Here is a 13,420-nt window from a genome sequence, read left to right on the forward strand (position 1 = left end):
ACCTGGTATTGCTGTACTGCCACTGACATTGCTGCCATTACCAGTGCCGACACCACCAGTTGAGCTGAAGTTGTACATTAGTCCAGTATCACCACCGACAGCAACAGCAGGCATTTGATTACCGACAAACCCGGCGGTCGCTGACTCACTGCTGCCAGACATTGGTCCAGAAGAAACGGGTGCGTGCATGATGCCAATGGGTGGCGTGCTCGCGGCCGAATCAGCGCTCATATTACCGGCGTGCCGAGGGCCGGACACGAGTTCAGCATCCTCCAGCTTGCCTTGCGCCATCCCTGGCATGGATACGCCACCAGGCATGCCTGCACTGCCGCCAGCAGTTCCAACCCCCGCAGGATCACCCGCAACGGAAGCACTGGAATTGGCCCCTGCTGCGGCTGTAGCTGGGGGTGTTGTAAACTTGGGAAACGTCTTATTGACCAGCAGTTTTAACTCACCATCCAAGTTCTCACTGCACAGCATTGCTGTCAGGTTTCTGCAGCCAGATGAGAGAGAGAGAGAGAGAGAGAGAGAGAGAGAGAGAGAGAGAGAGAGAGAGAGAGAGAGAGAGAGAGAGAGAGAGAGAGAGAGAGAGAGAGAGAGAGAGAGAGAGAGAAGTTTGTGCAAGTACGGATCAGAAAAAAAGAAATAAAAGTTCACAAATACCAACACTACTGCAATGAAGCAGTTCTAGTGAGTCCGCAAGCTCTGAAATCAATCCTAAAATGGGCAAACCAGATACTGCTCCACAGCATTGGTAAATTACAGCAGTCTTCAGCCCAGTATCGTCCAGGCACCCTCCCCTTGTTCTCCACCAACCTCACCCACACAATTGACCCTCATTCTCAAATAGACAGACAAACAAACAAACAGACAGACAAACAAACAAACAAACAGACACACAGACATACACCCACCCACACAATCATCTATTGACCCTCATTCTCAAACAGACAGACAGACACACAGACAGACACACGCGCACACACATACACACACACACGCACACACACACACATGTGCACTGCCTCGCTGCCAGAAACTGGTGTATCTCCCCGACAGAGGGGAGAGAAATTCAAAAGGAATCTTCGAAAGATGACTTAATCGGCTAAGATATTGAACCACCTTACACCCGATATCCTCAAACTATGGGTGGACTTGAACATGATCCCACTTATGTGCTCACCACACCTCAGTAAGTGGGTGAGAACAAGGCGCAAAAAAAGGTTTGACGGCATCAAGGTCTCCATCCCGGGATCCAACTGCATTTATACCTGCCCCCAGTGTGGGTTGCTAAATCAGAGTGGATCTGACATAGGCTTCACTAGCATCATTGACTACACAATCGTTAATCTTGCCAGAAGCAGACCATTGACCAACACGTATGTATGTACTTTGAAGTTCTTCAAAGAACTTCAAAAAAAGTTGATGGATCCCGTGACCAACAAAGGTGGCAGCAAGAGTACATGAAACCCAGAGTGTACAGCTTGGGGCTTTTTCTACTATGGGTGTCTGTCACGGCAGAATTCCGCGATTACGTCATATTTGGCGCAGATCTGAGGCGGGAAGTGGCAAAGTGCATACAACTGAGCTGCAGTTGTGCAGAAAGAGACCTGCTTGAATCCTGCTGGTACCCACTACATCACTAAAATGATGTAATCCCGGAATTTCACCATGACAGCAACCCATCAGAGCTGCACACTCTGGGTTTCGTGTACTCTTGGTGGCAGGTATAGCAATACACCTTCAAGCCACCGAGTCTGATGGAAACAGACCCAAACTAATATCTGGTATTAGTGCACCCATCCACAAAACTAGCTGCCACACATGCCCACATACAAGTACCAACACCCCCCCCCCCCCCCCCCCCCCCACAGGCCCCCACATACACATATTACTAACTGGATAACGCCCTTGTCCATACAGTCTTGAAAGGCCAGAGTTACACTGCTAGTGAGTACCGCTTTCATCGGGGGAAAGAACTCCTCACACATCTAAACAGCCAGCGCACGCACACACACATGCACGCACACACGCATCCACGCACGCACACACACACACACACACACACACACACATACACACATGCACACATGCACACACGCGCGCACACACACACACACACACACACACGCACACACACCACACCACACACACATACACACACACAGAACATTAAACCATCTTTCAAACAGTCACATGATCAAGACAAGCTAGTACAACCACATCAGAACTAAAGGCTACGATCGTCGTTCTCCGATTCCCCTACCACCTGGCAGAAACACAAGTCAAACTGACGCCAATAGTGGAAACATAGAACAGAACAGCCAGGTATGGGTGCTACACACTGAAATGCTGCTACCCGTTCGCTGGGAGAGGATATACTAGCACCTATTTAGTGCAATGCCACTTCCACGTGGATTCATCACGGATAGTCATTTTCGCACGTAATGGATTTCTGTGAGATTGTGCGGACTCAATCGCCGGACAACTACCGTAAAGTTGTGTATAAAGGCCGCGGCATATATGACTTTTTGGGGAAATTTTGCAGGCTTCTATACAAGACAGGTATTTCTATGTATGTCAACACTAAAACCAGGCTTATGTGCCAATAGCGTATCTTGAAAAATCAGGCTTCTATTCAAGACAGGCTTCTACATGAGATGGGCTTTAATACAAGACGTACTACGGTAGCTGTTTCGATCTTGTTATTAGAAAATCTCATCAGTGGAGCTTAGAGTCAGAGTATACTTTATTATAAGTTTATACCCAGTGTAACAAAAGGGTTGGCTAGTGATGGAGTGGTGATTTTACAACTTACCCTGCAGAGAAAGTCAAGCAACGTAGCAGTCATGTTAGGATGTTTGAGCAGGGACTGGTTCATCACCAACACACCCGGTTCTGAAACACAGCAACAACATACACTTCACTTTCACGTTCACATGCCCATCGCTGAAGCAATGATAGCGAACAAACTTATGCTGGGATTATACCATTCAACAGCTTTCAAGGCTGATGAATTGACCACCACTAAATTTAGCCTGGTCTACACTACACAGCTGGTTGAAGTGGCTGTTTTCTGGACAGTGAATCCCTAATTTTCATTTTTTTTCATTACAACACACGCGCACACACGTATACACACAGTCTTATTTGCTCAACCTCCCTGTGACGTACACCCATAAAACGAAGAGTAAATACTAAATAGCAAAGTGACAGTCACCCCTTCCCACACCACCAGCACCGACACAAAACCACCAAGCAAAACACACTAAACGGAAAAATGTAAGTCACTTCTGAAAATAGCACGGCGGGGGGGGGGGGGAGGAGGAGGGGAGTTAGTGACCCCTTGTTCAAAGACCTCGATATGGCGAGGGATATGCTCATCTCCTCTCCCCTTGTCCAACTCTCCACTCAGGGTTCGCAGCCAACCAAGTACACAAAAGTCCAAACTTTTTCCAAACCAATTTCAAGAATTTCCAAACCCACTCGTGCAGGAAAAATAAATATTATGAATCTCTTCTGCATGACTGTATTCTCCACTACGAGTACAACCAGGGAGTAGTAAAATCCTCCCTGGTACCACTACCATCAACAAATTCACCAAGGTACATTGCAATGGTATCGCCTTCAGCAGCTAGAGCCCCCGAAAATAGCAGGGGAATAATTCAATTCATACGACGAGAGTTCCCCTCCGTAAGTTCAAATCCGCCTCCAGGAGGGGTTCCAATGAAACATTTACATAGCTGGTGTTCGTCTCAGCGCAAAAGACGACTTCATCCTCGCCAGCAAACTCATCTGAGTGCGAAAGGACCTCGCCATCCTGCTGTCCCGACTTCAAAGAACCAAAGTCGGGCGCGAGCGCCAGTAACGAAAAACGGCCAAATAAAAGTCATCACCGGCCGCGCTTGAGCTGCACTGAAATGACTGGACGAGACTCGTACATCAGTGAACACTACACATCGCCAGCGCGTCTTCTATCGCGGTAGTCAAAACGGCCACTTGCACTGCAGGAGTGCAGCACATCCACGGCCCAAAACTCGAAATTCCAAACTTTTTCCAAACTATTCCAAAAGGAGCGCCTTTTCAAAACTTTTTCCAGACCTGGAAAATTGAATTATAAAATCCAAACTTTTTCCAGACTTCCAAACTTCGCTGCGAACCCTGTCCACTGGCGTACCAATATTCATGATGTTCTCCTCTGGACACGACGGATTGTAGAAGAACCAGTCAAAGAACAGAGCTAGCTTGGCATTGGACGCTGCCACGTTGCTCTGCAAACACACACGCCGACACACACGCAGACACACACACACACACACACACACACACACACACACACCAAGAGGAAGCAACATGAACAGTCTGTTACTAGTGCTAGGCAAAGACAGGCCCAGAAGAACCAGCACACCCCACCACACCAAGCGATTCACCAACAACACGAACTCTTGACATCAAGATGGCCAAAATAAAACAAGGCCATCAAAAAGAAAACAGGACATGTACATGGCACCACACAGATATTTTCTAGTTCACAAATCCGTTGATCCCCGAGCTGCAGAGAATGCTCAATGTCATAGACACAGCCTAGGACATAGCAGACTCAGCGGAGGACGTTCATGTTGGTTGTAACTCTGAGTTTCATGCTGCTAGGCAATCATCAGACAACTGATACCATGCCGCTAGGCAATCATCAGACAACTGATACCGTATCAGTTGTCTGATGATTGCCTAGCAGCATGAAACTCAGAGTTACAACCAACATGAACGTCCTCCGCTGAGTCTGCTATGTTTCAGGTCTATAATAAAATTAATAATTGTTCTGACGATGGGTGACTGGTACGAAATGTCATAAATTTTCAACATCACAATAAAAGAATTTTCAATGCAGCGCATGTGCAGATTGTGAATAGTAACTGAATAGAGTGGTTGTCAGTTGACAATTCCCCTTTTCTTTCACAATGCAGTAGCGTGATGTCCACAAGTCTCTTTATAATAGTGTTGCAGCTAGGTGTCAGGTCGTTGAATGTCTCAATATCCTGGTCAGCTCCGTGTCTTGTCGCACTATCTGACAGTAGGGAGGTTCCGGAGTACGATTTTTCGTGCCAAAATCCGTGGAGGCTCTACGGATTTTTTATACGTCGTTTTCGAGCAGTGAAAAGTTCCGGGTTTGCCGTCATTGCCTAGGTTACGATCGCAAACACGTCACATTCCCGCGCTATGCCTTTTTATTTTGAAAACTTGTACCGAAGTCACAACTTCCCGCGAAAAATCGATGTTTCTCGTACCGAATTTGTACGTGAAAAATCTTTCTGCACCTGATGACGCAAAATCTCCATACGAAACATGGTTCGTATGAAAGCCAGTCCACACGGATTCTCCGTGCCGAAAAATCGTATGGAGCACGCCTGGAAAAAATTCGTAGCGCCCATACGGATTTTGGCACGGAAAATCGTACCCCGGAACCTCTCTAGTATAAGATCTCGCTACCTTGGTGGACTGTTGATCGTAACTAGTAACTTATAGGTCCTTTCTCTTTACTGTAAAAGCAGAAATTTTCGGTGGTGTAATATTTTCGGTATTCTCCAAAAATCGGCGGTTCGGTGGAGGATTTTTTTTCGGTAAAACCCGTTTTCCAGGTAAGTGTACTAGTACTACATGTATACAGTACCGGTAGTACCGAAATTTTAGGTGCGTTTTATTTTCGGTAAAAATTGTCGGCGCCGAAGTTACCGAAAATAAAACACCACCGAAAATTTCTGCTTTTACAGTATAGTGTACTAATTTCACTTTGCTCACCTGACATGACATGAGCAACCAGCCAATGACAGCCCAACGAGGAATAACATTCGATGCCAGGATTTCATTGGTCGGGTGCACAACACAGCAGATATAGCGAACCAAGTCCGGGATGAGGGTCTGCCGGTCCGCAACGGACAGGTACTGAAGACGGCAAGGTGACACACACACACAGTGCAGGCACATGGACACACAGTTACACACAAACATGTATGCACCCATACAAACACAGACATGCAATCAAATCGGGCAGCAACGTCAAAATAGGGTCTTAACTCCCGCTTTCACACACACGCCTGCACACTCGGCTCTTTCAAAGTACAAAAGTTGATGTCCATTGGAGGTGGTCATACATCAAAGTTTCACTTCATTGTGATGGCCAAAGAAATGACGAACGTATCTCAGAAAAGATGTATGTAAGAGTTCTCCAGGTTAGAGCATGGCGTAGGAGGTGCACGCCACAGTCGTTTAAAACCAGGTGGACAGACAGTGTATGTATGCTGACTCACCTGTGCATGAAACCAGTCTTGGTATCGCTTTTGTGTACCCATGCTGACCTGCAGGAACACAAGAAAGTGCAACAGCAGTATGAGCAGCAGCAACAGCAACAGCAACAGAAGCAGCAGCAGCAGCAACACCGGTAAGTGCAACAACAGTATTGCAGAAGCAATGGTGGCGGCGCCAGCAACAGCAGCAGTAACAGCAGCAGTATAAGCAGCAGCAGGTATGCAGGGGAATACCGTCGAGAAGTCTTCTCTCCAGTCAGATCCAGCAGTACCCCAATTACTTCTCGGAGCAGTTGGCAATGATTTACTTCCGCTGGTGTGTGCTGGTCGCGAAATCGGCGAAATCAAATCCCTCGAGGAAGTTCCCATCTTCACAGTATGTAATTGAAATAAGTTGAAGATGGACAAGCCTTCAAGAAATGTAGAAACTCTAGGTGAAGAGCAGCTGTTTGAGCGCATCCCTACCTTGGACAGCATGAAGCTGAGCTTGGTCTCCATGTCATGGGTCAAGCGACAAGCAATATAACGACGCGGCGTCCGAATGTCCAGGACTTGACGAATATCTGCACACGCACACAAACGCACGCACGCACGCACGCACACACACGTCGGCATTCATCATCAGCCATCCTATCCGCGTTTGCCACGAGCCGTGTACCCAATCTTACAAGTACATAGCACAGCATTCAAATGAACCTAGGAACATGTACTGTACTACTGGCCGTAGCACTGTCATCAATACAGTGACACATTATGGCCAGTAACTCATAGTACAGTAGTAGTACAGTAGGGTTTTGGAACACTTGGGAAAAAAATATTCATTGTGTTTATTTTACTGGTAAAAGAGGCTACATAAAAATTTTAACCCTTTAGGGCCCACAATTATTTCAAGGAGTGCACTGCATACGCGAGCCCAGGTACTTATCTGGTCGTAACTTTGGTGTCCTTTGGCCGATCTTGGTGATCTTGGGCTTTCTGGAAAGCTCTTGGCCAGAGGAACACAGCCATACCCAGCAATCCATCATTGAATCCACAGACCCAGCGCCGCAGCGCGATTCGGCGCTCCAAAGCCAGCATTGCGAGCGCCCAACTCAAATTCTCTGCCATTTCAACAAAATGTATCGTAGATCGCTCATATTTTTTTTACATGAGAGCTGCGAAACATGCCTTTGCGATGACGTGAACTATCTGTGGCTGTGTGCTCCGCGAGTCAGGGAAACCCCCAAAAACGAGTTCAAAATGCACGCGCCAGAGTTGACTCTGCTGAGCGAATTTAGTTCGAGTCTCATAACTCCGCTCTCCGATCTCGGATCGCCTTCGGGTTTTTTCGAGCCGATAGCTGAGACAATTCTAATGTCGATAGACCTTTCGATTGTCCGATTTGGTCAAGGGACGGCCGAGTTACGCCAGGTTGCGCTTTGAAAAGTATGCACTGTAGAGGCGACGGTTTCAAATAGGACACAGGTTGCAAACCGGAACGGACTCAATATTCACTTTCTCTCTTGGTATTTTGATTAGAAAACATATGTCACAGTGAGACTACGATGTGTTATACTCCGAGCCAAAATTTCATGGCTCTGCGATGACCAGAAGCGCCATATCAAGCAGGTGAGTTTTTGACGTGTTGCTTCGCACTGCGACTTGAGTTTTACGACTTTCGAAAAATCAACTTTTTGTCGCAGGTAAACAGCGGCTCGCCTCTCGCCAATAAAGCACCGCATACCAATCAAAACTAATGGAAGCACACTCAAGGCTTATTGTTACTCTGTACTGGCCGTCGTGGAGCAATAGCAATTACCTAATTTCAGACCCAGAGTGAATTTGACGTGCACTCTAAAACGTGTCCGGTTTGGAGCCACCTCTGATTTGAACTTTTTTGAAGCGAAAAATTGGGCAACTTGGAGGCAATGGGTCAACACAAAGGAGTGGCTCAGTTCGATTGACTCGGGCCCCAGAGCAAACTTCAACATGCCAGTTTCCTTCCACAAACATATTTCGAGTGAAAAATCAACGCTGATGATCGGTTTGGGTCTATACAAATTTGGCTGTCAAAGCGTCCCGGTATCGAGCCGTCCCCTCTACACTGGTACGGATATATCCGTACTATGGGCCTCAAAGGGTTAATAATAATAAAAAAATTTAACAGTAGTACAGTAACACATTACGGCCAGTAACACATTAAGAGAGCATGTCTGAGAATACCAAAGTATGTGTGCAAGCGGATCTCTCCGATTTCGCTCAAAATTTGCAGGTAGGTTCCCTTTGGGGTGTGGATCGATTATGCAAAGCCCTTGAAAAAGTTTCTGAAGGGAACCTTGAAATTTGCACACCCCTCAAAAATGGCCGAAATATCACATTATTTATGGGTCTAGAAACGAGTCACGCCACAGCGTATACGAACAAGCTATGAACAAAACTACATCAAGCCAACATTGCCTCACCTTAGAAGAGTTCCTGGAGCAGTACCGCTTAGCCACGCCAGCATCCCAGAAGACGAGGTCCATCACCCCCTGACGCCACAAATGATCGTCTTGAAAATAGCCAATTTACAAGCGCTGGCAAAACAGCCAGCTACGTCCTCAATTGGCCAGAACTATACACCGGCAGATAGTAGAACACCTCTTCTAGCGCTGAGGACATGTCCCCCATCTTCCTTTTGGGGTTTTCTTGAAATAAACTTTTTTGAATTTTTCCACTCGACCATGCTGAAATACGGCCAAAGTCATACCTGCGCAGGAAAGCTCGCTACTCCGCGACGTCTCCTCAGCAATTTCTACTCCAACACTATTCCCAAGGCCGCAGAACAAAGTGTAGTGTTGACTCTGACAAGGAAAAGCAGCGGTGATCACTTGTCACTCCAAACGACAAGCTTCTCCTTGCGCCACCAATAATTTTTTGTGCGACTGTTGCTGCAAAAGTGACTGAAGGCCTGAGCGCAGTTTTTGAATTTTATTGCAAGATGCACGGTGAGATCGCGTGCTCTGTGACGTAGGATGACGCTTCCTGCATCACGTAACGCGGCCATCGATCGCGAATGTGCCTGGAACGCTACTCGGAACAGACCATGATGGCAGAGGTAAGATGAGCTTCATTTCCTGCTTGAACTGCTGAGAACCCCCACAAACTGTCCTAGGAGTGTTGCAATGGCAGCAAGCCGTTGAAATATGCCCGGTCAAGCATGGAGAGTTATTCGTCTTTCACACTTTAACCTCCTGCAATCCCGAACATAGTCCAACAGTAAAAGTCCCTTGTTTTCATGTCGATGCTCGACAAAAGCGACTAGCTCGGTCCCTTTGTGTTGACTGGCACGCGAGCAGCACTGGCTGCACGCACTTGTCGCGTGAACTGCATGAGAGATTTCTTACGTCATAAAGAATGTGATTTCATCATCATTTCACTGGTCTTCGACCTACATGGTCAGGGAAAGTCCCGGTTCGTAGGCCTACAACACGGTCAGCGTGTTCTTGAGCGCCGTAACAACACAAGTGCGATCACTTCCAGACCAACGGGCGTTCAAGGCGAGTAACAAGCGCACTTGACAAAGGTGACTCTGGAATCTCGTGAGCTGTGGGCCACGCGACTTGGCATTCTTGCGTCACAAGGCACGTGATTTCACCGTGCATCTTGCAATAAAATTCAAAAACTGCGCTCAGGCCTTCAGTCACTTTTGCAGCAACAGTCGCACAAAAAATTATTGGTGGCGCAAGGAGAAGCTTGTCGTTTGGAGTGACAAGTGATCACCGCTGCTTTTCCTTGTCAGAGTCAACACTACACTTTGTTCTGCGGCCTTGGGAGTAGTGTTGGAGTAGAAATTGCTGAGGAGACGTCGCGGAGTGGCGAGCTTTCCTGCGCAGGTATGACTTTGGCCGTATTTCAGCATGGTCGAGTGGAAAAATTCAAAAAAGTTTATTTCAAGAAAACCCCAAAAGGAAGATGGGGGACATGTCCTCAGCGCTAGAAGAGGTGTTCTACTATCTGCCGGTGTATAGTTCTGGCCAATTGAGGACGTAGCTGGCTGTTTTGCCAGCGCTTGTAAATTGGCTATTTTCAAGACGATCATTTGTGGCGTCAGGGGGTGATGGACCTCGTCTTCTGGGATGCTGGCGTGGCTAAGCGGTACTGCTCCAGGAACTCTTCTAAGGTGAGGCAATGTTGGCTTGATGTAGTTTTGTTCATAGCTTGTTCGTATACGCTGTGGCGTGACTCGTTTCTAGACCCATAAATAATGTGATATTTCGGCCATTTTTGAGGGGTATGCAAATTTCAAGGTTCCCTTCAGAAACTTTTTCAAGGGCTTTGCATAATCGATCCACACCCCAAAGGGAACCTACCTGCAAATTTTGAGCGAAATCGGAGAGATCCACTTGCACACATACTTTGGTATTCTCAGACATGCTCTCTTAAGGCCAGTAACACATTACGGCCAGTAACACATTAAGGCCAGTAACACATTACGGCCAGTAACACATTAAGGCCAGTAACACATAGTACAGTAGTACATCAATACAGTACTGTATAAGCAGAAAATTTCGTCGGTCAATACTTTCGTCCAAGTCCAAAGAAAGGGAGTTCGTCCGGTTGTAAATTTCGTCCATGGATCATAAGAGTGTATTGAAAAGCTGGACAAATCGATATTAGTCCGGCATTTAATTTAGTCCAAAAGCTCCTTGGACGAAAAAGGCGAAATTAAATTCCAGACGAATATTTTCTGCTTGTACAGTAACATATTACGGCCAGTAACACATAGTACAGTAGTAGTACAGTAGTAGTACAGTGGTAGTACAGTGGTAGTACAGTATAGTAGTAGTACAATGTAGTAGTACAGTAGTAGTACGGTAGTAGTACAGGATAGTACAGTACAGTAGTATGTACAGTAGTAGTACAGTGGTAGTACAGTAGTAGTACAGTTGAAGGTAGTACAGTAGTATACCAGTAGTAGTACAGTAGTAGTACAGTGGTAGTACAGTAGTAGTACAGGTGGTAGTACAGTAGTAGTACAGTGGTAGTACAGTAGTAGTACAGTAGTAGTACAGTAGGTAGTACATGTAGTAGTACAGTGGTAGTACAGTAGTAGTACAGTGGTAGTACAGTAGTAGTACAGTGGTAGTACAGTAGTAGTACAGTGGTAGTACAGTAGTAGTACAGTAGTAGTACAGTAGTAGTACAGTGGTAGTACAGTAGTAGTACAGTGGTAGTACAGTAGTAGTACAGTGGTAGTACAGTAGTAGTACAGTAGTAGTACAGTAGTAGTACAGTAGTAGTACAGTGGTAGTACAGTAGTAGTACAGTGGTAGTACAGTAGTAGTACAGTAGTAGTACAGTAGTAGTACAGTGGTAGTACAGTAGTAGTACAGTGGTAGTACAGTAGTAGTACAGTAGTAGTACAGTAGTAGTACAGTGGTAGTACAGTAGTAGTACAGTAGTAGTACAGTGGTAGTACAGTGGTAGTACAGTAGTAGTACAGTAGTAGTACAGTGGTAGTACAGTAGTAGTACAGTGGTAGTACAGTAGTAGTACAGTGGTAGTACAGTAGTAGTACAGTGGTAGTACAGTGGTAGTACAGTTTTTTTTTTTTGTGAAGAATCAACACATATATAAAAACGAATCATCATATACAGTATTTACAGAGTCTGTCACTCAGTAGTGGTCAGTAGTGGTAGTACAGTGGTAGTACAGTGGTAGTACAGTGGTAGTACAGTAGTAGTACAGTGGTAGTACAGTGGTAGTACAGTGGTAGTACAGTAGTAGTACAGTAGTAGTACAGTGGTAGTACAGTAGTAGTACAGTAGTAGTAGTACAGTAGTAGTACAGTGGTAGTACAGTAGTAGTACAGTGGTAGTACAGTAGTAGTACAGTGGTAGTACAGTAGTAGTACAGTAGTAGTACAGTGGTAGTACAGTAGTAGTACAGTGGTAGTACAGTAGTAGTACAGTGGTAGTACAGTGGTAGTACAGTGGTAGTACAGTAGTAGTACAGTAGTAGTACAGTGGTAGTACAGTAGTAGTACAGTGGTAGTACAGTAGTAGTACAGTAGTAGTACAGTAGTAGTACAGTAGTAGTACAGTAGTAGTACAGTGGTAGTACAGGTAGTACAGTGGTAGTACAGTGGTAGTACAGTGGTAGTACAGTGGTAGTACAGTGGTAGTACAGTAGTAGTACAGTGGTAGTACAGTAGTAGTACAGTGGTAGTACAGTGGTAGTACAGTAGTAGTACAGTGGTAGTACAGTAGTAGTACAGTGGTAGTACAGTGGTAGTACAGTAGTAGTACAGTGGTAGTACAGTGGTAGTACAGTGGTAGTACAGTAGTAGTACAGTAGTAGTACAGTGGTAGTACAGTAGTAGTACAGTAGTAGTACAGTGGTAGTACAGTAGTAGTACAGTGGTAGTACAGTAGTAGTACAGTGGTAGTACAGTAGTAGTACAGTAGTAGTACAGTGGTAGTACAGTAGTAGTACAGTGGTAGTACAGTAGTAGTACAGTGGTAGTACAGTGGTAGTACAGTGGTAGTACAGTAGTAGTACAGTAGTAGTACAGTGGTAGTACAGTAGTAGTACAGTGGTAGTACAGTAGTAGTACAGTAGTAGTACAGTAGTAGTACAGTAGTAGTACAGTAGTAGTACAGTGGTAGTACAGGTAGTACAGTGGTAGTACAGTGGTAGTACAGTGGTAGTACAGTGGTAGTACAGTGGTAGTACAGTAGTAGTACAGTGGTAGTACAGTAGTAGTACAGTGGTAGTACAGTGGTAGTACAGTAGTAGTACAGTGGTAGTACAGTAGTAGTACAGTGGTAGTACAGTGGTAGTACAGTAGTAGTACAGTAGTAGTACAGTGGTAGTACAGTGGTAGTACAGTAGTAGTACAGTGGTAGTACAGTGGTAGTACAGTAGTAGTACAGTGGTAGTACAGTGGTAGTACAGTAGTAGTACAGTAGTAGTACAGTGGTAGTACAGTAGTAGTACAGTAGTAGTACAGTGGTAGTACAGTGGTAGTACAGTAGTAGTACAGTGGTAGTACAGTGGTAGTACAGTAGTAGTACAGTGGTAGTACAGTGGTAGTACAGTAGTAGTACAGTAGTAGTACAGTAGTAGTACAGTGGTAGTACAGTGGTAGTACAGTA

General features: G+C 45.7%; 1 protein-coding gene across 1 annotated transcript in view; it reads right to left on the reverse strand.

Moving 5' to 3' along the window:
- LOC135824577 (integrator complex subunit 3-like) overlaps nt 1–13,420 on the reverse strand; it is a gene marked incomplete in the record, with an annotated part of 37,793 nt that overhangs the window by 19,784 nt on the left and 4,589 nt on the right. Inside the window, 7 exon segments of the mRNA XM_065337311.1 lie at nt 1–493; nt 1,900–1,991; nt 2,819–2,898; nt 4,178–4,271; nt 5,797–5,940; nt 6,306–6,353; nt 6,768–6,865. The exon segment at nt 1–493 is cut by the window's left edge and continues 242 nt beyond it. Coding sequence (XP_065193383.1) covers nt 1–493; nt 1,900–1,991; nt 2,819–2,898; nt 4,178–4,271; nt 5,797–5,940; nt 6,306–6,353; nt 6,768–6,865 — 1,049 coding nt within the window.

Source organism: Sycon ciliatum, chromosome 9 (assembly GCF_964019385.1).
Source record: "Sycon ciliatum chromosome 9, ocSycCili1.1, whole genome shotgun sequence".
Classification (NCBI taxonomy): domain Eukaryota; kingdom Metazoa; phylum Porifera; class Calcarea; order Leucosolenida; family Sycettidae; genus Sycon; species Sycon ciliatum.